Here is a 27,317-nt window from a genome sequence, read left to right on the forward strand (position 1 = left end):
TATATATTGTGAGGAAAGGGTCTAATTTCATTCTTTTGTATGTAGCTATCCAGTTTTCCTATCATCATTTGTTGAAAAGACTGTCCTTTCTCCACTAAAAGGTCTTTGCACTCTTGTCAAAACTCATTTGACCAGAGGGGCGCCTGGGTGGCTCAGTAGGTTAAGCATCCGACTCCTGGGTTCCGCTCAGGTCATTATCTCACAGTTTGTGAGTTTGAGTCCCACATCAGGCTCTGTGCTGACAGCAGGGAGCCTACTTGGGATCCTCTCCTTCTCTCTCTCTGCCCCTCCCTACTCGCTCTCTCTCAAAATAAAAAAGAAAAATCAATGGACCAGAGAGATACCTGGATTTAATTTCCAATCAGTTCTATTCTGTTGATTAATATATCTAACCTTATGGGGCGCCTGGTGACTTAGTCAGTTGTGTCCGCCTTGATTTTGGCTTGAGTCATGATCACAGGGCTGTGGGGATCGAGCCGAGCCCCGAGTCTGCTCCATGCTGGGTGTGGGACCTGCTTGGGATTCTCTCTCTCCCTCTGCCCTTCTCCCCTGCCTGTGCTCTCTAAAAAAAAAACAAAAAACAAAACAGTAGATACATCTAACCTTATGCCAGTGTCCAACTGTTTTGATTATTGTATATTTGTAACTTTTAGATTGGTAAATGTTAGTTTTTCAGGGTTGTTTTCTTTTCCCTAACTGATTTGGTTATTCTGAATTACTTGCAATTTCGTATGAATTTAGAAGTCAGCATGTCAGTTTCTACAAAGAAGCCAGTTGGGACTCTGACAGGAGTTGCATAACGTTTAGATCACTTTGGAGAATATCGTGATCTTATTATTGAGTAGCCTGGTTCATAAACATGGGATGATCTTCACTTAATTACCTTAACTTCTTTCATTAGTATTTTGTATTTTTTAAAGTATACAGTTTGAATTTTTGTTAAATATTTTATTAATTTGGATACTATTATAAATGGAATTACTCAGATTGTTATTGCATATGTATAAAAATATTTTATTTTTGCATATTTATTTGCATCCTGCAATCTTGCTCCATTCTAATAGTGTTATAGTCAAATTTTTGGATTTTCTGTATATAAGGTCATGCCATCTATTAATGGAGATCATTTTCCTTCCTTCTTTCCACTATGGGTGCCTTTATTGATATTTCCTATTTGTCCCAGCTAGATCTGTAGAACAATGTTGATTAGAAGAGGCAATAAGGTATAGACTTGTCCTCTTCCAACATCAGGGGTAAGCATCACTAAGTCTAATGGTAGCTGTCAATTTTATCCTGTGGAGATAGTTCCCTTCTATTCATACATTCACTCTCTTTTGTCATGAAAGGGTGTTGGATTTTGTAAATGCTTTCTCTTCATGAATGAAGATGGTCATGTAGTTTATTATTTATTTTTTTAAGTTTTATTTATTTTGAGAGAGAGAGAGAAACAGAGCACGTGAGTGGGGAAGAGGCAGAGAAAGAGGCAGAGAGAGAATCCCAAGCAGGCTCAGCACTGTCAGTGCAGAGCCTGAGGCAGGGCTTGAACCCATGAATGGTGAGATCATGACCTGAGACAAAAATCTAGAGTCAGATGCTTAATTGACTGAACCACCCATGTGCTCCTATTGTTTATGATTCCGATATGTTACATTAGATTAACAATCTAATTTTGAATTCCACGGATAAATCCTACTTGGTCAAGGTATATAATTCTTTTTATATGTTCCTAGATTCAGATTACTAGTGTTTTGTTTAGATTTTTTGCATCCATATTCATAAAAGGTATTAGTGATAGTTGCCCTTTTTTGTAATGTCTTTTTCTGATGTAGCTATCAGGTTAATTTTGGGTTCATAAAATTAGGAAGTTTTCCCTCCTTTTTACTTCAAGAGTTTGTGAAGAATTAGTATTCTGCTTGGTTTGGTAGACTTTAACTGTGAAGCTGTGCTGACCTAGGCTTTTCTTTATGGTTAGTTTTTAACGTTTTATTTATTTTTGGGACAGAGAGAGACAGAGCATGAACGGGGGAGGGGCAGAGAGAGAGGGGGACACAGAATCAGAAACAGGCTCCAGGCTCTGAGCCATCAGCCCAGAGCCTGCCGCGGGGCTCGAACTCACGGACCGCGAGATCGTGACCTGGCTGAAGTCGGACGCTTAACCGACTGTGCCACCCAGGCGCCCCTATGGGTAGTTTTTAAAATAACTAATTCATTTACTTATTTGTTAGAATATTATTCAAATATTCTACCTCCATGAGTAGATTTGGAAGTTTGTGCCTTTGTATGATTTTATCCAATTCATCTGAGTTTTCTGATTTTTTTAAATGTTTATTTATTTTGAGAGAGAGAGAGAGCATGAGCAGAGAGGCAGAGGGAGAAAGAGAGATTGAAAGAGAGAGAGAGAGAGAGAGAGAGAGAGAGAGAGAGAGAGAAATCCCAAGCAGGCTCCATGCTGTCAGCACAGAGCCCTGACACGGGGGCCCAATCCCATGCACTGTGAGATCATGACCTGAGTGGAAACCAAGAGTTGAACACTGAATCAGTTGAGCCACACAGGCGCCCCAAGGGCTTCCTGATTTCTTGTTGTACAATTGTTCATCCTATTCCTTTGTAATCAATTTTTATTTCTGTAAGGTTGGTAGTACTGTCCCCTCTTTCACTTATGATTGTGGTAATAGGAGTCTTCATTCTCTCTGGTCATTCTTGATCATCTAAACATTTGTGAACTTTTAAAAATTTTTCATAGAACCAGGGGCGCCTGGGTGGCTAGGTTGGTTAAGCATCCGACTTTGGTCAGGTCACGATCTTGCGGTTTGTGGGTTTGAGCCCTGTGTCAGGCTCTGTGCTGACATCTGAGAGCCTGGAGCCTGCTTCAGATTCTGTGTCTTCCTCTCTCTCTGCCCCTCCCCCCCACTCAAAAATAAATAAACATTTAAAAAAATTTAATAAAAAAACCCACTTTTCATAGAACCAGATTTTAGTTTCATTTATTTTTGGATATTTTTCATATATGATATGTTTACTCTTTTCACAGTGACTTAAGGAGGGAGGTTAAATTTGACCTAGATATTACTTTTAATTACAGGCACTTTAAACTTTAAAAGCTTTCCTCTAATCATTAATTGCATGTCATAAGTTTTGATATGTTGTCTTCATTTATTATTCGCAAATTGTTTTCTAGTTTCCTTTTTCATTTAAAAAAATTTTTTTAATGTTTTTTTATTTATTTTTGAGACAGAGAGCATGAGCAGGGGAGAGGCAGAGAGAGAGAGAGAGACAGAATCTGAAGCAGGCTCCAGGCTCTGAGCTGTCAGCACAGGGTCCAATGCAGGGCTCAAACTCATGGACTGTGAGATCATGATCCGAGCTGAAGTCGGACGCCCAACCGACTGAGACACCCAGGTGCCCTTCCTTTTTCATTTTAAATATATTGATTATTTAGGAGTGTTTTGTTTAAAAAAATTTTTTTAAGCTTTATCCATTTTTCAGAGGCAGAGACAGAGCATGATGGGGGAGGGGCAGAGAGAGAGGGAGATACAGAATCCGAAGCAGGCTCCAGGCTCTGAGCTGTCAGCACAGAGCCCAGGCTTGAACTCACAGACAGTGAGATCATGACCTGAGCTTGAGTCAGACGCTTAACCGACTGAGCCACCCAGGCGCCCCTAGGAGTGCTTTGTTTAAATTCCATGTTTTGGAGTTTCCCATTTTTCCGTTATTTATTTGTAACTACATTATGGATAGACAAACTGTTTATTGTTCTTTTTAAAATTTATTAAGTTTTCTGTTCTAACCTAGCATATAGTTTCTTGTGGAAAATATTCCATGTGCATTTGAAAAGAATGTATATTTTGCTATTGTTGGGTGAAGTGTTTTATAAATGTCTGTTAAGTCTAAGTGGTTTATAGTGTTGGTTATAGATTTTTCTGTTTCCTTGACCTTTTTTCCTAATTGTTCTATCCATTATGAGTGTGGGATATTGACGTCTGTGGCCACTTTTGCTGAATTGTCTTTCTCTATTTCTGTCAGTTAATTGTGAAAATATACATAACAGGATTTGCTATTTAATCATTTTACAGTATACAATTCAGTGATATTAAGTAAACCCACAATGTGCAACCTTTACCATCTAATTGCAGAATTTTTCATCCTCCCGAAAGGGAACTCTGTACCCCGTAAGTAATCACTCTTCACTGCCTCTCCCTCAACCCCTTGCAATAACGAATTTTTCAAAATCTAAAGTTTTATCTATTTTAGGTATTTCAAATAAATGGATTAATATTCATATAAATGGGACAACAATATAATAATTGAAAGGCATTTGTGTCTGGCCTCTTCCAGTTAGCATGTTTTCAAATTTCACATGAGGTAACAGGTATCAGTAATTGTTTCCTTTTGATGGCTAATATTCCATTGTGTTGTGTTTTCTTTTATGGCCTAACATATGATCTATTCTAGACCATTTTTCATTTGTACTTGAGAATATGTATTCTAGTATTTGGTGTTGTGTTTGGTGTATGTCTGGGATGTCCAATTGATTTATAGTGTTGCTGTACTCTCCTATTTCCAAATTATCTTTTGCCTAGTCTTTCTATCCATTATTGGAGTTGGTTTATTGAAGTCTCAAACTTTATTGTAGAACTTTCTATTCCTCCCCTCAATGCTGTCAATTGTTGCTTCATATATTTTGGGGCTTTAAGGCATATATATTCATAGTAGTTGTATTTTCTTGGTGGGCTGACCCCTTTTATCAACATAGATGTTCCTTTGTCTCTTGTCTCTTCTAAGCCTATTTGGTCTCATGTAGGCTTCCAACTCTTTGAGGACTACTGGTATGCAACACATTTTTATATCCTATTTTCAACCTATTTATATGTTTGGATTTGTCATCAGTTTGTTGTAGACTGACTACAGTTGCACTGTATTTTCTATCCATTCTGCCAATCTCTGCATTTTAGTTGAAGATTCTAATACCTTTGCATGTAAAGTAATAACTGAGGAGGACTTTTCTACTTGTTTTCTATATATACTGTCTTCTATTTTTTTTTTTAATTTTCTAATGTTTATTTATTTTTGAGAGAGAGAGAGCGAGGGAGGGACAGAGATAGAGGGAGACACAGAATCCAAAGCAGGCTCCAGGCTCTGAGCTGTCAGCACAGAGCCCAATGTGGGGCTCGAACCCATGGGCTGTGAGATCATGACCTGAGCTGAAGTTGGATGCTTAACTGACTGAGCCACCCAGGTGCCCCTCTTCTGTGCTTTTCTATCCCTAATTAATGACTTCCTTTCTGTTCCACTGACTTTTTTTTGTAGTTTACCATTTGACTCCTTTTATATTTCCTATTCATTATACATTTAATCATTTTATTAGCATTTATCCTGTAGATTTCAATTAAAAATTTGCATTTGTGATGAACTAGTTTGAAATAAAACTAACTTTATTCAGGGGTCCCAAAATCACTCTCAGGTTCAGTGATTTTCTAGAAGGACTCACAAAAGTAAAAAAAAGTTGGGGCATCTGGGTGGCTCAGCCAGTTAAATGTCCCAATTCTTGATGTCAGCTCAGGTCATGATCTCCTGATTTGTGGGATAGAGCCCTTCAGGGGGCTCTGCGCTAAAAGCATGGAGCCTGCTTGGGATTCTCTCTCTTTCTCTGCCCACCCCCCCACTATCTCTTTCTCTCTCAAAATAAACATTTTTTTGCATGAGTTTTTTTCTTTTTAAAAAGGTTTATTTTTGAGAGAGAGAGAGTGAGTGCATGAGCGGGGAGGGGGAGAGAGAGAGAGGGAGACAGAAGATACCACAAAGGCTCTGTGCTGACAATAGAGAGACTGATGTGGGGCTCAAACTCATGAGCTGTGAGATCATGACTAGAGCTGAAGTTGGACACTTAACCACTTGAGCCACCCAGGTGCCCAATAAACAAACCTTTTTTTAGAAAGTCAGAAAAACTGTTGTACTCAGTTTTTGCCCCCCCCCCCCCCCCAGTGACAGGATACAGATTAAAATCATTATATGCCAGGTAATCTACCAGGAGCTCGTAAAGGACCTTCACTTTTGTTTGGAATAGGCAAAGCTTTAAACATTTCAGACCCGCTGAGTCAAACCTTCACTGTACGCCTATTTAGCTTTAATAGAAAAACTTTGCCCCTGTAACTGCTCAAGTTCTCCCTTTTAAAGTTGCTTTTGTCCTAGATTATATCTTTATACAGTGTACCCTTTAAATAGGTTTATAATTATGTTTTATGCAGGTCTTTAAACGTATTGCAAAAAAGGAGGAACAAACAAGAAAATGCAATACTATTGGGTTATATACTTTTGCCTTTTAGTTGCCTTCACCACCGTTCTTAATTCATTTAGTTTTATTGAGATATAATTGACATACAACTACTTTTGGTATACATGATTTAATATATGTATATATTACAAAATGATTACAGAAATAAATTTAGTTAACATCCATCACCTTCTTCTGTTAACTTTTTTCCTTCTGATGAGAACTTTTAAGATTTAACATCTTAGCCACTTTCAAACATACGCTGTATCATTAAGTATAATTACTATGCTGTACATTAATATCCCCTTGACTTACTTTATAACTGGGAATTGGTACCTTCCTTGACCACTTTCACCCATTTCGCCCACCCACTCTTCCACTTATCCCCACACCTATGGAAGCTACCAATGTGTTGTATTTGTGAGGTGTTTTGTTTTTAAATCTAATTCCAGATATAAGTGAGATCATTCAGTATTTGTCTTTCTCTGACTTACTTCCCCTAGCATAATCCTCTCAAGGTCAATTCATGTAGTTGCAAATGGCAGGATTTCCTTAGTTTTTTATGGCAAAATAACATTCCATTGTGTATACACACCAAATTTTAACATTCCACCCATCAATGAACGTTTAGTTGTTTCCATGCCTTGTGTATTGTAAATAATGCTGCAGTGAACCTAGAGTCTGCAGAAATCTTTTTGAGAGATTTCATTTCCTTTAGATAAATATCCAGAGGTGGAATTGCTAGATCATACAATAGTTCTATGTTTACTTTATTAAGGAACCTCCATAGTGTTTTCCATAACTGCTGCACCCATTTACATTCTCAATAGTGTAGGTTTCCCTTTCCTCCACAACTTTCCAACACTTGTTACTCCTTTTCTTTTTGATAATAGCCATTCTAACAGGTGTAAATCAGTATCTCATTGTGGTTTTGATTTGCATTTCTCTGACGATTAATGATATGGAGCACCATTTCATTTATTTGTTTGCCTCTTGTATTTTGGGAGAAAATATGCATTCAGATCCTCTGCCCATATTTTAATTGGATTGTGTCTTTTTTTATACTGAGTTGTAGGAATCCTTTATATATTTTGGGTATTTAACCCCTTATGAGATAAATGATTTGCAAATATTTTTAATGGTTGATCCAGAGCTTAATGTGTACAGCTTCTAGTATATACTAAGTTCCAATGAGATATAGAAATGTTGTCTTTTAAAAAGCAGAACAAAAGAAATCTTATATACATATATAGCATTTGTTATATTAATTTTATTTATCTTTTTTTTTTTTTTAAGTAAGCTCTGCACCCAATGGGGGGCTTGAACTCATGATCCCAAGCTCAAGAGTCACATGCTCTGCCAGCTCAGCCAGCCAGGTGCCCCTTACTGTTTTTGATTTTCTTCATTTGATGCTGTGGATTCAAAGTACCATCTGTATTCAGTTACTTACCCAGTATAGCTTTGCTACCCACCTCCTTTGTGTTATAGAAGTACAAATTATTATTTATTTTTATTTTATCCTTTATTTTTAATTTACATCCAAATTAGTTAGCAGATAGTGCAACAATGATTTCAGGAGTAGATTCCTTAATGCCCCTTACCCATTTAGCCCATCCCTCCTCCCACAACCCCTCCAATAACCCTCTGTTTGTTCTCCATATTTAAGAGTCTCTTATGGTTTTTCCCCCTCCCTGTTTTTATATTATTTTTGCTCCCTTCCCTTATCTGTTTTGTACCATAAAGTCCTCATATGAGTGAAGTCCTATGATTTTTGTCTTTCTCTAATTTCACTTTGCATAAATGCCCTCCAGTTCCATCCATGTAGTTGCAAAAGGCAAGATTTCATTCTTTTTGATTGCCGAGTAATACTCCATTATATATGTATATATATGTATGTACATATATGTATATATGTGTGTATATATATACGTGTATATATACGTGTATATATGTGTATATATACGCCTATATATGTGTATATATACATATATACATATAGACATATATACATAGATACATACATATATACATATATATGTATACATACATATATACACATATGTATATACACACACACACATATATATATATATATATATATATATATATATATACACACACACATACATATATATACATACCATATCTTCCTTATCCATTCATCCATCGATGGGCATTTGGGCTCTTTCCGTACTTTGGCTATTGTTGAAAGTGCTGCTATAAACATGGGGGTGCCTCTGCCCCTTCAAAACAGCACAACTGTATCCCTTGGATAAATAACTAGTAGTGTAATTGCTGGGTCATACGGTAGTTCTGTTTAACTTTTTGAGGAACCTCCATACTGTTTTCCAGAGTGGCTGCACCAGCTTGCATTCCCACCAGCAGTGCAAAAGAGAGAGATCCTCTTTCTCCACATCCTCACCAACATCTGCTGTTGCCTGAGTTGTTAATATTAGCCATTCTGACAGGTGGTATCTCATTGTGGTTCTGATTTGTATTTCCCTGATGATGAATGATGTTGAGCATTTTTTCACGTGTTAATCAGCCATCTGGATGTCTTCTTTGGAGAAGTGTCTATATGTGTCTTTTGCCCATTTCTTCACTGGATTATTTGTGTTTTGGGTGTTGAGTTTGGTAGGTTCTTTAAAGATTTTGGATACTAACCCTTTATCTGATATGTCGTTTGCAAATATCTTCTCCCATTCTGTTGGTTACCTTTTAGTTTTGCTGTTTCCTTCCCTGTGCAGAAGCTTTTTATTTTATTTTTTTTTTAATTTTTTTTCAACGTTTATTTATTTTTTTTGGGACAGAGAGAGACAGAGCATGAATGGGGGAGGGGCAGAGAGAGGGAGACACAGAATCGGAAACAGGCTCCAGGCTCTGAGCCATCAGCCCAGAGCCTGCCGCGGGGCTCGAACTCACGGACCGCGAGATCGTGACCTGGCTGAAGTCGGACGCTTAACCGACTGTGCCACCCAGGCGCCCCAAAGCTTTTTATTTTGATGAGGTCCCAGTAGTTCATTTTTGCTTTTGTTTCCCTTGCCTCCAGAGACGTGTTGAGTCAAAAGTTGCTGTGGCCAAGGTCAAATAGGTTTTTGCCTGATTTCTCCTTGAGGATTTTGATGGCTTCCTGTCTTACATTTAGGTCTTTCGTCCATTTTGAGTTTATTTTTGTGTATGGTGTAAGAAAGTGGTCCAGGTTCATTCTTTGGCATGTCGCTGTCCAGTTTTCCCAGCACCATTTGCTGAAGAGACTGTCTTTATTCCAGTGGATATTCTTGCCTGCTTTGTCAAAGATTAGTTGGCCATACGTTTGTGGGTCCATTTCTGCATTCTCTATTCTGTTCCATTGATCTGAGTGTCAGTTCTTGTGCCAGTATCATACTGTCTTGATGATTACAGCTTTGTAATACAGTTTGAAGTCCGGGATTGTGACGCCTCCTGCTTTGGCTTTCTTTTTCAAGATTGCTTTGGCTATTTGGGACCTTTTCTGTTTCTATACAAATTTTAGGATTGTTTGTTCTAGCTCGGTGAAGAATGCTGATGTTATTTCGAGAGATTACATTGAATATGTATGTAGATTGCTTTGGGTAGTATTGATATTTTAACAATATTTGTTCTTCCTATCCAGGAGCATGGAATCTTTTTCCATTTTTTTATGTCTTCTTCAATTTCTGTCATAAGCTTTCTATAGTTTTCAGCATATAGATTTTTCACCTCTTCGGTTAGATTTATTCCTAGGTATTTTATGGCTTTTGGTGCAACTGTAAATGGGATTGATTCCTTGATTTCTGTTTCATTTGCTTCATTATTGGTGTATAGGAATGCAACTGATTTCTGTACATTCATTTTATATCCTGCAATTCTGCTGACTTCATGAATCAGTTCTAGCATTTTTTTGGTGGAATCTTTAGGGTTTTCCATATACAGTATCATGTCATCTGCAAAGAGTGAAAGTTTGACCTCCTCCTGGCTGATTTGGATGCCTTTTATTTCCTTGTGTTGTCTGATTGCTTAAGCTAAGACTTCCAATACTATGTTGAATAACAGTGGCAAGAGTGGACATCCCTGTCTTGTTACTGACCTTAGGAGGACTGCTCTCAGTTTTTCCCCAATGAGGGTGATATCAGTGTTGGGTCTTTCACATATGGCTTTTATGACCTCAAAGTATGATCCTTCTATCCCTACTTTCTTGAGGGTTTTTATCAAGAAAGGATGCTATATTTTGTCAAATGCGTTCTCTGCATCTATTGAGAGGATCATGTGGTTCTTGTCCTTTCTTTTAGTGATGTGATGAATCATGTTAATTGTTTTGCGGATATTGAACCAGCCCTGCATCCCAGGTATAAATCCCACTTGGTCACGGTGAATAATTTTTTTTAATGTATCGTTGGATCTGGTTGGCTGATATCTTGTTGAGGATGTTTGCACCCAGATTCATTAGGGAAATTGGTCTATAGTTCTTTTAGTGGGGTTTTGTCTGGTTTTGGAATCAAGGTAATGCTGGATTCAGCACTGGCAAATTTGGAATTTTTCTTTCCATTTCTATTTTTTGGAACAGCTTCAAGAGAATAGGTGTTAACTCTTCCTTAAATGTTTGGTAAAATTCCCCTGGAAAGCCATCTGGCCCTGGACTCTTGGTTTTGGGAGATTTTTGATTACTAAGTCGATTTCTGGTTATGGGTTATGGGTCTGTTCAAATTTTCTATGTGTTCCTGTTTCAGTTTTGGTAGTTTATATGTTTCTAGGAATTTGTCCATTTCTTCCAGATTGCCCATTTTACTGGTGTATAATTGCTCATAATATTCTCTTATTATTGTTTTTGTTTCTGCTGCGTTGGTTGTGATCTCTCCTCTTTCATTCTTGATTTTATTTATTTGGGTCCTTTCCTTTTTCTTTTTGATCATACTAGCTAGGGCTTTATCAATTTTTGTTAATTCTTTCAAAGAACCAGTTTCATTGATCTGTTCTTCTGTTTTTTTGGTTTTGATAGCATTGATTTCTGCTCTAATCTTTATTAGTTCCTGTCTTCTGCTGGTTTTGGGTTTTATTTGCTGTTCTTTTTCCAGCTCTTTAAGGTGTAAAGTTAGGTTGTGTATCTGAGATCTTTCTTCCTTCTTTAGGAAGGCCTGGATTGCTATATACTTTCCTCTTATGACCACCTTTGCTGTGTCACATGGTTTTGGGCTGTTGTTATCATTTTCATTGGCTTCCATGTACTTTTTAATTTCCTCTTTAACTTCTTAGTTAGCCCATTCATTCTTTAGTAGGATGTTCTTTAGTCTCCAAGTATTTGTTATCTTTCCAAAGTTTTTTTTTGTGGTTGATTTCGAGTTTCATAGCATTGTGGTCTGAAATATGCACAGTATGATCTTGATCTTTTTGTATTTTTTGAGGCTGATTTGTGTCCCAGTATGTGATCTATTCTGGAGAACGTTCCATGTGCACTGGAGAAGAATGTGTGTTCCTGTGCTTTAGGATGAAATGTTCTGAATATATCTCTTAAGTCTATCTGGTCCAGTGTGTCATTCAAAGCCATTGTTTCCTTGTTGATTTTCTGTTTAGATGATCTGTCCTTTGTTGTAAGTGGGATGTTGCAAGTCCCCTACTATTATGGTATTATTATCAATGAGTTTATGTTTGTGACTGATTTATATATTTGGGTGCTCCCACATTTGGAGCATAAACGTTTACTAGTGTTAGGTCTTGGTGTATAGACCCCTTAATTATATAATGCCCTTCTTCATCTCTTGTTTTAGTCTTTATTTTAAAGTGTAGATTGTCTGATGTAAGTATAGCTACTCCGGCTTTCTTTTGGCGACCATTAAGATGATAGATGGTTCTCCATCCCCTTACTTTCAATTTGAAGGTGTCTTTAGGTCTAAAGTGGGTCTCTCATAAACAGCATATAGATGGATCTTGTTTTCTTATCTATTCTGTTACCCTGTGTCTTTTGATTGGAGCACTTAGTCCATTGATGTTTAGAGTGAGTACTGAAAGATATGAGTTTATTGCCATTATGTTGCCTGTAGAGTTGGGAGTTTCTGGTGGTGTTCTCTGGTCCTTTCTAGTCTTTGTTGCTTTTGGTGTTTTGGGGTTTTGTTTTGGTTTTTTGTCTTGTCTTCCCTCAGTCCCCCTTCAAATTTCTTACAGGGTTGGTTTAGTAGTCATGAACTCTTAATTTTTGTTTGTCTGGGAAACTTTTTATCTCTCCTTCTGTTTTGAATGACAGCCTTGGTGGATAAAGAATTCTTGGCTGCATATTTTATGATTCAGCACATTGAATATATCCTGCCACTCCTTTCTGGTCTGCGAAGTTACTGTGGATAGGTCTGCTACAAACCTGATCTGTCTTCCCTTCCCTTGTAAGTTGAGGACTTTTTTCCCTTGCTGCTTTCATGATTCTTTCCTTGCCTGAGTATTTTGTGAATTTGACTATGATATGCCTTGTTGACAGTCGGTTTTTGTTGAATCAAATGGGAGTCCTCTGTGCTTCCTGGATTTTGATATCTGTGTCTTTCCCCAGGTTGGGAAAGTTTTCCGCTAGGATTTGCTCACATAACCCTTCTACCCCCTTTTTCTCTCTTCATCTTCTGGGACTCCTATGATTCTGATGTTGTTCCTTTTTAATGAGTCATCGATTTCTCTAATTCTTAAATTGTGCTCTTTTGCCTTAGTCTCCCTCTTTCTTTCTGCTTCATTAGTCTCCATAAGTTCGTCCTCTATATTGCCGATTTGCTGCTCTGCCTTATCCATCCTTGCCATTGTGGCATTCATTCGAGATTGCAGCTCAGTTATAACATTTTTTATTTCGTCCTGACTAGCTTTTATTTCTTTTATCTCCGCAGAAAGGGATTCTAATCTATTTTCAGCCCCAGCTAGTATTCTTATTATCGTGATTCTAAATTCTGGTTCAGACATCTTCCTTGTATCTGTGTTAAGTCCCTGGCTGTTATTTCTTCCTGCTCTTTCTTTTGGGGTGAATTCCTGCATTTCATCATTTTGAAGGAAGAAAAAGAATAAGGGGAAAAATATTAAATTAAAAATATTAAAAGCAACACACAAAAAATCAAATGAATTATGCTATGATCTTAGGTCTGTTTTGGTCTGCTTGTTGAAAGGTGCTTGACAGATTAGAGAAAGAAGGGAAAGACAAGAAAAAAAAGAAAAAATAAAAGGAAAATGTTTGAAAATTTGAAAAATGAATACAATGAAATGTAATATGAAATGATATAAGTAAAATAAAATTTGAAAAGTTTACAAAAGTAAATATAGTAGAAAAAATTAAAGAAAAATGTTAATAAAAATTGACAATAAAAATAAATTTCTTTCTGTATTCACAAAAAGAAAAAAAAGTTGAATAGATGGACCAGCGAACAGACTGAAATACAATTGAAATTACATCATTTTCCCCTAGAAGTCCAACTATGAAGCACTTTATAGTCTGTAAACTGAGCAGGCGGAGAGACTTGTGGTGTTCCTTAAGAGCGAGGTTGGTCCGGTTGGGCAGGGCTTAGTGTAATGGCTCCGTTCTCCACTAGATGGCACTGCTTAGCTTACTGGGGTGGATTGTTTTGGCACTTAGAGGTGTGTATGCACATGCGCAGGAGAGGTGAAGATGGCACCACCCAGATACCCACTCTCTAGTATCGGAACACTGTTCTCCCTGATCAGCAATTGTGCACCCATCCTTTGTCTTCACCTTCCATCCACTCCCTAGTTCTACATTGTCCATGACCAAGGTGTCAGGCTGCCAGGCTGTACCTCCCCCTCTGCGTTTTTTCTCAGTTGTGGCTGTGTTTCCCCTCACTTCTGAGACTGCGGCTTTGACCTGTGCAGACCTTCTGGGGGAGGGTCTCACCAAGTAATGGCCAGGTGCCAGTCGCACCCGGGAATGTTTGTGGGACCATGCTGCTGCTGATGCCCAGAGACTGTGGCTGGGTGCCAGCCCATCCCAGAAAAAGTTCACGTGATCTTATAGCAGTGTTTCAGGGATATGGAAAATCACAACACACATCTGGCACCAGGCTTCACCCTTAACGTCCTTGTTCCAGCACCAGTGAATGTGGTTGTTCTCTGGTTCAGGTTGTGCAGATTGTTGTGTTATTTCTCAAATCAGTTTTTACGTGTGCAAGATGGTTTAGTGTTGATATGGCTGTATTTCATGGATACGAAACGCAAAAAAAACTTCCATGTTGTTCTGCCATCTTGGCCCCTCCCAAATTATACTTTTATATATTGTAGGCCTAATAAAACATGTTATTTCATATAGTTGATATTTAAATCAGTTAACTAAGAGAAAAATATACATGTATACTGTCTTTGTTTATCAAATAATTACCTTTCCTGGTGCTCTTTATGTTTTCTTTTTAAAAAAAATTTTGTTTTTAAATGTTCATTTATTTTTGAGAGAGAGAGGAGAGAGGGAGCATGAGCTGGGGATGGGCAGAGAAAGGGGAGACACAGAATCTAAAGCAGGCTCCAGGCTCTGAGCTGAGCCTGATGCGAGGCTCAAACTCCCAAACTGTGAGATCATGACCTGAGCTGAAACTGGACACTTAACCCACTGAGCCACCCAGTCACCTCTCTTTATCTTTTCATGTGGATATATATTACTGCCTCGAATCATTTGCTTTCTGCTTGAAGAACTCCCTTCAGTATTAATATAGGTCTGCTAGCAATTAATTCTCCCAGTTTCTATTTCATCTTCATTTCCAAAAAATAGTTTTGCTTATTATAGCATTCCTGGTTGAAGTTTTTGAGTCTTGGTTTACATTCTGGTCTCTGTTATTTCTAAGGAGAGGTCATTAATTATTCTTACTGGGGCTCACTTGTAAGTAACAACTCATTTTCTTCTTGCTGCTTTCATATTTTTCTTTCAGCGGGCACCTGGCTGGCTCAGTCGGTAGATCAAGGGGGGCTCTTGTCTCAGGGTCATGAGTTCAAATGCCACATTGGGCCTAGAGCTGACTTAAAAAACAAAACAAAACAACAAAAAAACAACAACCAAACAAATTTCTCTTTCACATTTCACCGTTTTTACCATGTTGTGTCTATTTGTAGATCTCTGTGCCTTGATCCTGCTGGGTGTGTTGAGCTTCCTGGATGTAAAAAATATAACTTTGAGAACTTTTCATTGTTATTGGACGATGTTAAAATGATCCTTTTCTCTCTTCTCATACATCCATTATATATGTAGGTATGCTTGCATCCAGGTTTTCTAAGTCTCTTTTTCATTTGTTTTTCCTGTTAGACTGCACAATATCTTTTAAGTTTGCCAGTATTTTCTTCTGCCAGTTTATATCTAATATTGAGTTGCTCTAGTGAAATTTTCATTTCATATTACAATACTTTTCAAGTGTAGGATTCCCATGTGGTATTAAATAGCTTTTCTTTATTGATATTGATGTGACACTGTGACCATACCTTTATGTAAGTATAGGTTCTTTTGTTTATCTGAATATATTTATGGCTACTTTGAAGTCTTTGTTAAATTTGGTGTTCTTGCAGGCAGTTTCTGTTTTGTTGATGGGCCATTTTCCTATTACTTTGGACTTTTTCTTTATTTATAGAAAGTAGAAATTATAGATAATTGTAACATATCTGGTATTTTTGTCTGTTTCCCCTACTAGTGCTCCCCACCACCAGACTTGTTATTTGCTTGTTTTCTTTAGTGACTAGCTAGTTTAAGTGCAATGTCTTCCCCCAGCCCACACTGAAAATCTGTGATATTGCTCCTTTAGGGTACAGCCTTGATTATTACCACAGTCACCTTTGGATGACAGTGGTTTCCACAGGTCTATCTTTTGAGTATCTCCCAGCCGTTAAGTTGCAGAAATCATGATTTCTGCTTTCAACAATGCTGTGAAGTATATACTGCTTCACAGACCAATGTAATCAAGTCAGTATCTGGGATTTGTTCTGACAAAGGGAACAGCTCTGTAAGTGTCTAATTCTTTCTGGGAAACTAGCCAGCCTATAGTTCATATATCTCCAGCGAATCTTTCAATCTTCTCCTAATAGTCTTTTAGTAAAACCTCACTGTTTTTGAGAATGTCCTTAGGCTTGAACTTTTCTACAGTTACAAATGAGGTCATTTCCTATGGAGACACATATGGAACTCTCTTGTCTGTGGCCAGCTTCTCCCTCTGGACAAAATCACCAAGCCACAGACCTTGTTCTTGGGTTAGGGACAGTGGCATGCTTCTCTCTGTCACACTTCTGCTTTTAGGAGCTGGGTGCTTTGTAGGTGGGGAGAGGGTGAGTGCAGCAGCCAGAGGTTTCAGTTTGCCAAGATCTGTTGGCATGGAAATCCTACCCCAAGATTCAAGACAGACAACTGGAACCCCAGTATTCTCACCAGGGCCACACCCAAGGTACACATTACATTTTGTGTTTGGAACCAAACAGAAGAAAATCTATGTCCCTTAGCTGCATTTCCCTGAGCAATGGGTAGCTGAGGGCAGGATGAGAAATGTTGGTATCCTGCTCTTCCCAGGAAGACAGCCACCTGACTGGGAACACAGGTTGACAATTGGTGAGGAAGCCTGTGTCCTTGATTGTACCAATTTGGAATGGAGTATCTTTCTCACTAAGATGTGATGAACAAGGAAGGGTGCAGGTTTGGTTCAGATACTGCAGACTCTCAGCTTATAAGTTTTGGTAGATTTTCCTGAACAAATGTTTCTTTATTTGCTATATATTTTTATATATAATTTTCATTAGTTTTGACAGGGAGCATGTCATCGGAGCTCCTAACGCTGTCATGGCAGAAATGGAATTCCCTGACCAATTCCTTACAGTTCTAAGCATGGACCATGTAAGTTGCTGAACCTGTCTCCTTTGTGAACATTTCCTTTTTCTGAATCTCTGTACCAAATAGGGCCTGCCCCACATTCCCATAGTTTTTCACTTTCTAGTGAGAGTTGGAACCAAACATAACAGTATAACTCGTGTGCCTATCTATTCTCCAAATAATGCTCAACACTCTTATTTGTTAAGTCTTTTGTTAACAGCAACTATAGAGTAGAAATGGAATACCTAGATGGAGGAATTTACCATACTTTTTCATATTCTTGGATAAAGATCAGATGTATCCATTTGATTACATATGGGAAAATTCTGTACTTCTGGAGACTGGAGTTTCCAGGTAGACTGGATTTGATTTTCACTGATCTCCATCATACATAGATGATTGTAGACTCCCAGAATTGAAGAACACCTTATCCATTGTAAATGTCTAAATACAATTAAGCCTGATATTTTTTCACCAAGACTATTTTGTAGCCACTAAAAAGTACTTATTAAATGGTTTGTCATTAGAAGCAAAAGTTCTGATCATATCATGTTAAATAATACTTAACACAGTACTGAATTTAGGGCTGCAAGAAATTATAAATTAGTGTTCATATCCCATTTTCTAAGTTAGATACTTTTCCTTTACAGAGAAACAAGGATATAGAAACTCACCTTTATTAATTCATGCAGCTCATTTTATTTCCAGACATGCTTAACATGCTTATGGAATTAAGAAATTCCATAATATGCAGGAAGATATTCTCTGAGTCAAATAGATTCTTTAAAGATATGTAGATAGTCCTGTTTGGGAGCGCTAATTTCCTTACTCCCATACCATAACATTCTACCCACCCTTGCCTACTAGTTTACTAATTGGCTTACCATAATGCAATTCTTTTTCTCAAAAATATTTCATTTATATATGGTTTTTTGTTTCAGGAATTGGTGACTTTCAGGGATGTGGTCATCAGCTTCTCTCAAGAGGAATGGGAATATCTGGATTCGGCTCAGAGGGACTTATATTGGGATGTGATGATGGAGAACTATAGCAACTTGGTCTCACTGGGTAAATTTATCTGCTTCATATAATTTAGAATATGCTCTATTCTATCAGCTGCTCTATTCTATCATAGAGTTGCTTGTCAGTAAACCCAAGACTATCTTTTGAAAGAAAATGGGTACATCTCTTCTGTTTCCAAAGGCATGGGTTGAACATTGTGTTGGAGATGACACCTCCATGAAGCACATCCATCATTCTTCATGTTTGTATTCTCTCAGTCCCTTCATATTTCTACTTTCCCTGATACCCAGGGAGTTTATTTTGAATTTTAGAACACATATAGCATATCCTTTGAGAGAGCTATTATACTGTGATTAAAGTCAGAATTGCTATAAATGCTTTGTTATCACACCTTCTTGAAGAACAGCTAAGAAACCATGTCCTGAGTCATTACAATTATTAGAAGAATCTGTGTAATTTATATGTTAGATGGATAAACAGAATTTATGTTCATTGTTCATTACCTGCCATATGCATTATATTATACCTGTTTTGTGGTTGAAGAACTTTGCATTTAACATTGTCAGTATTATAGCAAGGATCTTTTAATGTTTTAGAAAGCTACTTGTTTTCCTGTCAGATTACATAGTTCGTGCCATGTACCAGGCCCTATTCTAAGGAATTTTAATATATGGGCTCTTTTAATTTCTCAATAACCTGATGACATGAATAGTACTTGTATTATTTTGCTAAGACAAAGAGTATTTAGGCAGCTATCCCAAGGTTATACAGCTAATTAGTGTCAAAAGCAGGTAAATCCTTACTTTTTGTGTGACTAACAACCTCCATAGGTTTTAATGTAATGTAATGTAATATAGTTGACCCTTCAACAACAGAGGTTTGAACTATGTTGGTGTACTTCTGTGTAAACTTTTTGATGAAGGTAATAGAATACTGTAAATGTATTTTCTCTTATGATTTTCTTAACATTTTCTTTATGAATACAGAATATAATACATATAATATATAAACTATGTGTTAGCTATTTGTTATTGGAAAGGCTTCCAGTCAATAGTAGGCTATTAATAGTTAAGTTTGGGAGGAGTCAAAGTTATATGAGGATTTTTGATTGTGCAGGGCACGGGGGCCCTAACCCTGGTTTCACCGGTCAACTGCATTTTCAATGTGATCATTCTCTGAAAATTTTTTTTAATTTCAATTACATTTCCACATTTGGTGGAATTTTCTTTCTTTCATTTTTTAATGTTTCTTTATTTTAGAGAGAGAGAGAGAGAGAGAGCGTGAGCAGGGAAGGGGCAGAGAGAGAGGGAAACACAGAATCCAAAGCAGGCTGTGGGCTCTGAGCTGTCAGCATGGAGCCCGACACAGGGCTTGAACTCACAAACTGTGAGATCGTGACCTGAGATGAAGTCAGACACTGAACCGGCTGAGCCACCCAGGTGCCCCATCGTTTCATTTCTAGGTAGAACTGCTTTTTGATTTACTGATACTGGCACTCATTTATGATTTTACTATCCTAATCCAATAATGACTGTATTATTATACCTTTGTTACATATAACATAATTCAGTCACAGAAAATTATTTCCGCCCTGTATTATGTAATGTTTATCATCCACTTTGGATTTTCCTCAGGTTATCCTCTCATCTGATTGCCAGTCTCCAGCCAATGTCCAACAGATCCTTTGTTACAAAGTGCCTTCCACTCTTGCCCACCTGTACCACCTTTTCCACATCATTCTGTTAGCTTATTCCCCTTTTCAGAATTGTATAAGCCTTATATGGTATGATATATACCTACTATAAGTATCAAAAATATTCTGATACTGCCGTGCAGAATATAACATCGTTGGTTCTGAGTACAGGAAAATGGAAAGGAATACCTGGGAAAGAGCATGAAGGAAAACATTTAAATATAGATTAGGATTTCTGTAGGATAGATAAGTGATAGTGAAAAAACTAATGAAGGGGCACCTGGGTGGCTCAGTCTATTAGGCATCCAACTTCAGCTCGGGTCATGATCTCACGGTTCATGAGTTTAAGCCCCATGTCGGGCTCTGCACTGTCAACGCAGAGCTTAGAGCCTGTTTCGGATTCTGTGTCTTCCTCTTTCTCTCTCTGCCCTCCCTCCCTTGCTCGTGCTCTGTCTCTCTCTCTCTCTCTAAGATAAACATTTAAAAAATTTAGAAAAAGTGGGGCGCCTGGGTGGCGCAGTCGGTTAAGCGTCCGACTTCAGCCAGGTCACGATCTCGCGGTCCGTGAGTTCGAGCCCCGCGTCGGGCTCTGGGCTGATGGCTCAGAGCCTGGAGCCTGTTTCTGATTCTGTGTCTCCCTCTCTCTCTGCCCCTCCCCCGTTCATGCTCTGTCTCTCTCTGTCCCCAAAATAAATAAACGTTGAAAAATTTAGAAAAAGCTAATGAAGAAAAGTAAATAAAATTCCTCATTTCTATTGACACATGAAGAATATCATCGTTCTGCATAGCAGGGAATTAACAGCAGTGATGGAGACAGTGCAAGTAGAGTCAATTAGAAAACATTCATAAACACTGTGTGTGTGTGTGTGTGTGTGTGTGTGTGTGTATAAATCACTACAGTACAATGTGAGGGTTAAAAGGCATGGAGACATACTAAAACTACTACATTATTCTTATACTTACATAATTATTATTTTTTAAATGCTTGTTTATTTATTTATTTTTTAATTTTCTTTTTTTTTTTCAACGTTTATTTATTTTTGGGATAGAGACAGAGCATGAACGGGGGAGGGGCAGAGAGAGAGGGAGACACAGAATCGGAAATAGCTCCAGGCTCTGAGCCATCAGCCCAGAGCCTGACGCGGGGCTTGAACTCACGGATCACGAGATCGTGACCTGGCTGAAGTCGGACGCTTAACCGACTGCGCCACCCAGGCGCCCCTATTTTTGAGTGAGACAGCACAAGTTGGGGAGGAGCAGAGAGAGGGAAACACAAAATCCGAAGCAGGCTCCAGGCTCTGAGCTGTCAGCACAAAGCCCAACGTGGGGCCTGAACTCACAAGCTGTGAGATCATGACCTGAGCTGCAGTCAGATGTTTAATCAACGGAGCCACCCAGGTGCCCCATTACTTTGATGATCTACTGTATTACCCAGTGGATATTTGTAATATTTCCTTTTTGTCTCATTTAGATTCCTTTCATCCAGTGATTTTATTTCCCTGTAATTTTCAATGTGTATGTCCTTGGGGTTTGTTACTCAGTGGCATGTAATGACTACATTTGTCCTTTTGGAATTTAAGGAATAAGGTTAAACAATGTAACAGAAAATTACTGAATATAGAATTGAAAAAAATAATGTGAAGGCAAGCAACCAGATATTAGAACAGAAACATAAATATGAACTTACAATCAGTATATCCTTTCTAAGGATATTAACTTTTAGACCCAGACAGTGAAATGTGGGTGGTGTATAAAGAATGCATTTCTTGAGAAATGAAATATCCTGTGGGTGTAAATTTGGTTTGCTGTAAGAGGTGAAAAAAAGATTATGTGAAAGGGGATAATGGATTAAAATGAGATCTTACAAGCACCTTGTTATCCACTAAAGTATTTGGATTCTATTGTTTAAAAAAACATACAAAATTATTAGTATGTATAGACGATCAAATCATGATCCACATCAGCATTATCTCTATATGATAACTAGTTCTACATCTATTGATATTGGTCAGTTTATCTGGACTTGTTTCCAAACATTAGTACTTGACAAGCTTACTAGATGATGATCAACATCTACATGTCAGACACTGACTTAATCTGTTTCCCTTACCACAAACCTCACAATCTTATATTATGCTTTCATCATTCTCTGATCTTTCTTAAAACTTCATTACAATACTTTAATCATTCACTCGCATTGTTTATATTTACAATTTTTCTCCTCTGCATTGTATAAATGTTTCATTTTTATACCACATGAAAAAAATTATTTCTTTTCCCCTCTCTTTCAGATTTGGAGTCCAAGTATGACACAAAGTATTTATTTAATGGAAAGGACATTATTGAAAATAATGGTTTTCAGTGGAAAGTAACAGAAGGTAAATTCATTGGTTTGGAGAGCTCCATTTTCAGAAATGACTGGCAAAGCAAAAGCAAGACTGAAGTACAAAGACCTGAAGTGGGATATTTCAGCCAAATGAAAATCAGCTCTGAAAAAGTGCCAAATTATAAACATCATAAATCTCTTATATCACATCAGAGAATTCATGAAAGCAAGAAACCCTATGAATATAAGGAATATGAAAAGGTCCTTAGCTGTGACTTAAGTTTTGATGAATGTGAGAAAATACATACTGGTGAGAAAACATATCAGTGTAATGCATATTGGAAAACCTTTGGAGATGACCCACATACCCTACAACTGAACATTCATACTGGTGTAAAACCTTGTAAATATATGGAATATAGGAATCCATTTAGTTTTTATGAAGACCTTAGTATACACCAGAAAATGCATGATGATCAGAAGTGCTATAAATGTAAGGAATTTAAAAGGACCATTAGAAAAGTTGAAGAAATAACTCCACTAAAAATAATTCATGATGGTGAGAAAGCCTATGAATGCACTTTCTGTGGGAAATCCTTTAGAGTGCATGCACAACTTGCTCGACACCAGAAAATCCATACTGATGAGAAACCTTACAAATGTATGGAATGTGGCAAGGACTTTAGATTCCATTCACAGCTAACTGAACATCAGAGAATTCATACTGGTGAGAAACCGTACAAATGTATACAATGTGAGAAGGTCTTTAGAATTAGTTCACAGCTTATTGAACATCAGCGAATTCATACAGGTGAGAAACCTTATGCATGTAAAGAATGTGGAAAAACCTTTGGGGTATGTAGAGAACTGGCTCGACATCAGAGAATTCATACTGGAAAGAAACCCTATGAATGCAAGGCATGTGGAAAAGTCTTTAGAAACAGTTCATCCCTGACTAGACATCAGAGAATTCATACTGGTGAGAAACCCTATAAATGTAAGGAATGTGGGAAAGCTTTTGGAGTAGGTAGTGAACTTACTCGACATCAGAGAATTCACAGTGGTCAGAAACCTTATGAATGTAAAGAGTGTGGAAAGTTCTTTAGACTTACGTCAGCACTTATTCAACATCAGAGGATTCACAGTGGTGAGAAACCTTATGAATGTAAGGTATGTGGGAAGGCTTTTAGACATAGTTCAGCCCTTACTGAACATCAGAGAATTCACACTGGAGAGAAACCTTATGAATGCAAAGCATGTGGGAAAGCCTTTAGACATAGTTCATCCTTTACAAAACATCAGAGAATTCATACTGGTAAGAAACCCTATGAATGTGAGGAATGCGGGAATGCCTTTAGTGTGGGTAAGCACCTTACATGAGATCAAAAAAATTATACTGGTAAGAAGTCTTTTGAATGAAAGACATGTACAAAAGTTTGGTTTCTGAGTTTCACTGGGAAAATTGATGCATTATAATAAGTAATCAAGGTGATTATGTTGCTCTTACTGCTTCCAGACTTTGTGGCCACTCTATTTAGTACAATCACTCAGTGGTGTATATACTTTGTTTTGTTAGATACTGCCAAATATTTCTCCTGTCAGTTAACCTTCTGAATATCCATTTAGGTAGGATGGTCCCTATTCATTTCTGATATATGTGGAAAATGTGTTTCATTAATTAACTAGTTAAATTCACATGAATTTCTTTTCCAGGCATGTTTTGTTTACAATTACTTTTGGTGTTTGTGTTTCTGTTCTTTTGTCTATTCATTGTTTTTGGCTTACTAATTTGTAATATTCTTCAAATAAATCTTTTGCATTCTAATTTCTTGTTTGTTTATATAGTGTAATTTTCTTCCTCCAGAGAGTTAAAACTTCCAGTCAGATACTATGTGGTTTTAAAGTCTTGTGTCTGTGCATGGTATTTGTGTAAATTTATGTTTCATTTTCTATTTTTACTTTAGTAGTAGATGTGTAATCTCCTTTCCATTGTTATTAAATGATTGATTTAAAATTTCTGTTTTGACATGACAGACTTGCCTAAATTCCTACCACAATACAATTCCTTTAGAAAAGCCTTTCTTTTTACCTCTAGACAGTACCAATGAGGATCCAAAGGGGCACTTTAAATATTTCATAAAATTTACTAAGCCAATCTTATCTGTCTCAGATTTATTAAAGGAGGGGAAAATCTACAACTATTGCAATGATTATAAACTTGGTAAACTCACCTTTAGAGGATTTAGAACTCTACTACTACCATGACTCCAACGGGGTTTGTGTATTTGTACTTTTTCTGTGTTGCCTTGCTGGGTTTTGGCAGCTTAACAATCAACAGAACTTTGATTTTATCAAGGAAAGGAAAAGTAAAAGAAGAAAGAAAGAAAATTAGTGACAGAGATTAAGTGTCCATCATCTCTTTTGTTAATCACAACAGTTGACTGGGTTATGCAAATAATGTTCATTATGAGCCACTGGTTATTAGATTTTTATAAGAATTTACCTATTGTTTCGATACATTTTTGTCACTATTATTCATTAGATTTTAATTTTTTAAATTGGTCTTCCCCAGAATTTCTGGACTCTTTAAAGTTTTGCATGACCAGCAATAGTAATTAAGCCATTTTCTTATGAGATATATTGGGCTATTTTCTTTAAATATTTCTAATTAGTGTTTTACTTAAATGAGCAGTTTTAGGGGTGCCTGGGTGGCTTAGTTGGTTACATGTCCAACTCTTGATCTCAGCTCAGGTCACGATCTCATGGTTCATGGGTTCAAGCCCCACGTCTGGCTCCTCGCTGAGAGTGCAGAGCCTGCTTGGGTTTCTGTCTTTCCCTTTCTGCTGCTCCCCTGCTCTCTCACTCAAAATAAATAAATAAACTTTAAAAAATCTCAACTTTATAGAAAAAAATAAATTAGCAGTTTTAAAAAATATATACTTGGTAGATATTTTATATGCTATAAAATAAGACAAGGAGTCCCTGTTGTTATTCTTATTAGGATATGTACTATTTCGTATCTTTAAAATATTTCAACTCTATTATAATCATTAATAGTTCGTTCTACTTACTGAGCTATTATGTGACCACACTGCTAATTTGCTCTTTCATCTCATTTTACTTGGTTATTCTGAGTTCCAATCAATACTGATTAGTTTCTCTCTTGTTGGTGTAATACTCCAGAACTACTTGCCAATATACTCCTTTGTGTATTTTTATTTTATTATTTTTTTTTTTGCTAGCTTGAACAATTAAAACAATAAGCTATCTAATCCTTATGTATACACTTAAATAACCATATATCTTGGCATTTACTTTTCAAAATCATTAAAAATGAAAATTTAATAAATTCAACATATCCTTATTATGCCTCCCTTATTTGTATTACAGCTATATTTTGGTCACATTCCATTAATGTTTTTCTTTGAACTTTGTAATGAACTCCTGTTATTTCACAGACTGCTAGTACAATAAACCATAATGTAATTATTGCTATTAACTATTTTTTTGCTACTTCGTTTTGATGCTCATTCCTTTCCATATTCATTTTGTCCTTTATCTTTTCCACATCTTCCCTAGCCTACTTAGAAACTTGTTTTCCCCCCTAATGAGAGAATGTTCCAGACCTATCTTGTTTATTGCTGCAGTGAACCATGAAATATAATAGAATCCTTTTTTTAATTATTAAATTATTAAATGAATGAATAATTAACAATATTAATGAATAATTATTAAATGAATTATTAAATGAATGAGGGAAATAGGAAATCACTGTAATAACAGTAATAATCATATACAAAATTCATTGATGGATACTAAAATTTGAAGGTGAAAATGTAAAGAGAAACAGGCCATTAAAATTATACCAACGAATCCCAAATACATAATTAAAAGGAGAAAACATTCCATATATTACCTTAACCAAATGATCACCGGCAGTAAGACATCAGCACAAATACCACCCAAAGTGAGGCACTAATAAGAAGGGCACACCACATGAGTAGTATTGCCACTAAAAAGAAAAAAAGAAAGAAAGCATAACCATAATGTAATCATGAGGAAACTGTAGACAAACACAATGAAGAACCTTCTATATAATAACTTACCCAATACTCCAGGAAACCATGACTTTTCAAGGTCATGAGTGGCAAGGAAAGACTGAAAAACTCAAAAGATTGGAGGAGACTAAGGAAATTTAGAACTAAATACAATGCAGGAATTTGATCTTTGAGACATTAGTGGAGAAAACCTGGTGAGATCAAAATAAAGCCTGTACTTTAATTGATAGTATTAGCCCAATGTTAATGTCCATTTTTGATCACTATACTATGATAATGCAATATATTAGTATTACGCAGACTGGGAGAAAGATGTATGGAAATTCTGTACTCTTGGAATTTTTCTGTAAGTCTAAAACTTAAAAAAAAAAAAAAAAAAATTGCTTCCAGGGATGCCTGGGTGGCTCAGTCAATTAAGTGCCCGACTTCAGCTCAGGTCATAATCTCGCGGTTCATGAGTTCGAGCCCCACATCGGGCTCTGTGCTGACAGCTCAGAGCCTGGAGCCTGCTTCTGATTCTCTGTCTCCCTCTCGCTCTGCCCCTCCCCCATTCATGCTCTGTCCCTCAAAAAAAAAAAAATAAATGTTAAAAAAAAACTTTATTTCTACAAAATAATGGTCATAAAGATGCTCAGTAAGATCAGGAAATGATGCATGAACAGAGTGAGTGTTTCAACAAAGAGACAAATTAGAAAGTACCACACAGAAATCAGAAATGAAAAATACAATCACTGAATTAAAAAATACAACACAAGAGTTCAACAGCAGACTAATGAGGTGGAAGAAAGGATCAGTAAATTCAAACACAGGGCAGTGAAATTCATACAGTCTTGAAAAGAAAGCTAGAGTAGCAATATTTATAATAGACAAAATAGACTCTAAAACAAAGACTGTAACAACAGATAAAGGATACTACACAACCATAAAGGGAACAATCCAAAAAGAAGATATAATAAATGTAAATATTTATGCATTCAACATGAAAGCACACACACACATAAAACAGCTAATAACAAACATAAAGGAAGCAACCTATAGTGATACAATAATAGTATGGAACTTTAACACCCCACTTACATCAACAGACAGATCACCTAAACAAAAATCAACAAGGAAACTGTTTTTGAATGACACATTAGACCAGATGGATC

The 27,317-nt window shown here is 36.9% G+C and overlaps 2 protein-coding genes across 9 annotated transcripts in view; one reads left to right on the forward strand and one right to left on the reverse strand.

Moving 5' to 3' along the window:
* Window positions 1-27,317, reverse strand: part of ZNF382 (zinc finger protein 382) — a 121,895-nt gene that overhangs the window by 78,351 nt on the left and 16,227 nt on the right. For all 3 annotated transcript variants that reach the window (XM_047836855.1, XM_047836851.1, XM_047836857.1), the window contains exon 2: window positions 26,025-26,120. The gene's annotated coding sequence lies outside the window, so the exon portion shown is untranslated. The remainder of the gene's footprint in view (window positions 1-26,024; window positions 26,121-27,317) is intronic.
* Window positions 1-27,317, forward strand: part of ZNF260 (zinc finger protein 260) — a 76,924-nt gene that overhangs the window by 14,449 nt on the left and 35,158 nt on the right. For 3 of the 6 annotated variants that reach the window (XM_047836823.1, XM_047836825.1, XM_047836824.1), the window contains 3 exons: window positions 16,997-17,090; window positions 18,008-18,134; window positions 22,074-24,487. In XM_047836823.1, the coding sequence (XP_047692779.1) occupies window positions 17,037-17,090; window positions 18,008-18,134; window positions 22,074-23,488 (1,596 nt within the window). In that variant the 5' untranslated portion in view covers window positions 16,997-17,036 and the 3' untranslated portion in view covers window positions 23,489-24,487. Of the gene's footprint in view, window positions 1-3,380; window positions 3,400-16,502; window positions 16,648-16,996; window positions 17,091-18,007; window positions 18,135-22,073; window positions 24,488-27,317 lie in introns of those variants that run through there. The other 3 variants (XM_047836829.1, XM_047836822.1, XM_047836826.1) reach the window with 3 other exon arrangements.

Source organism: Prionailurus viverrinus, chromosome E2, assembly GCF_022837055.1.
Source record: "Prionailurus viverrinus isolate Anna chromosome E2, UM_Priviv_1.0, whole genome shotgun sequence".
In the NCBI taxonomy this organism is placed as follows: domain Eukaryota; kingdom Metazoa; phylum Chordata; class Mammalia; order Carnivora; family Felidae; genus Prionailurus; species Prionailurus viverrinus.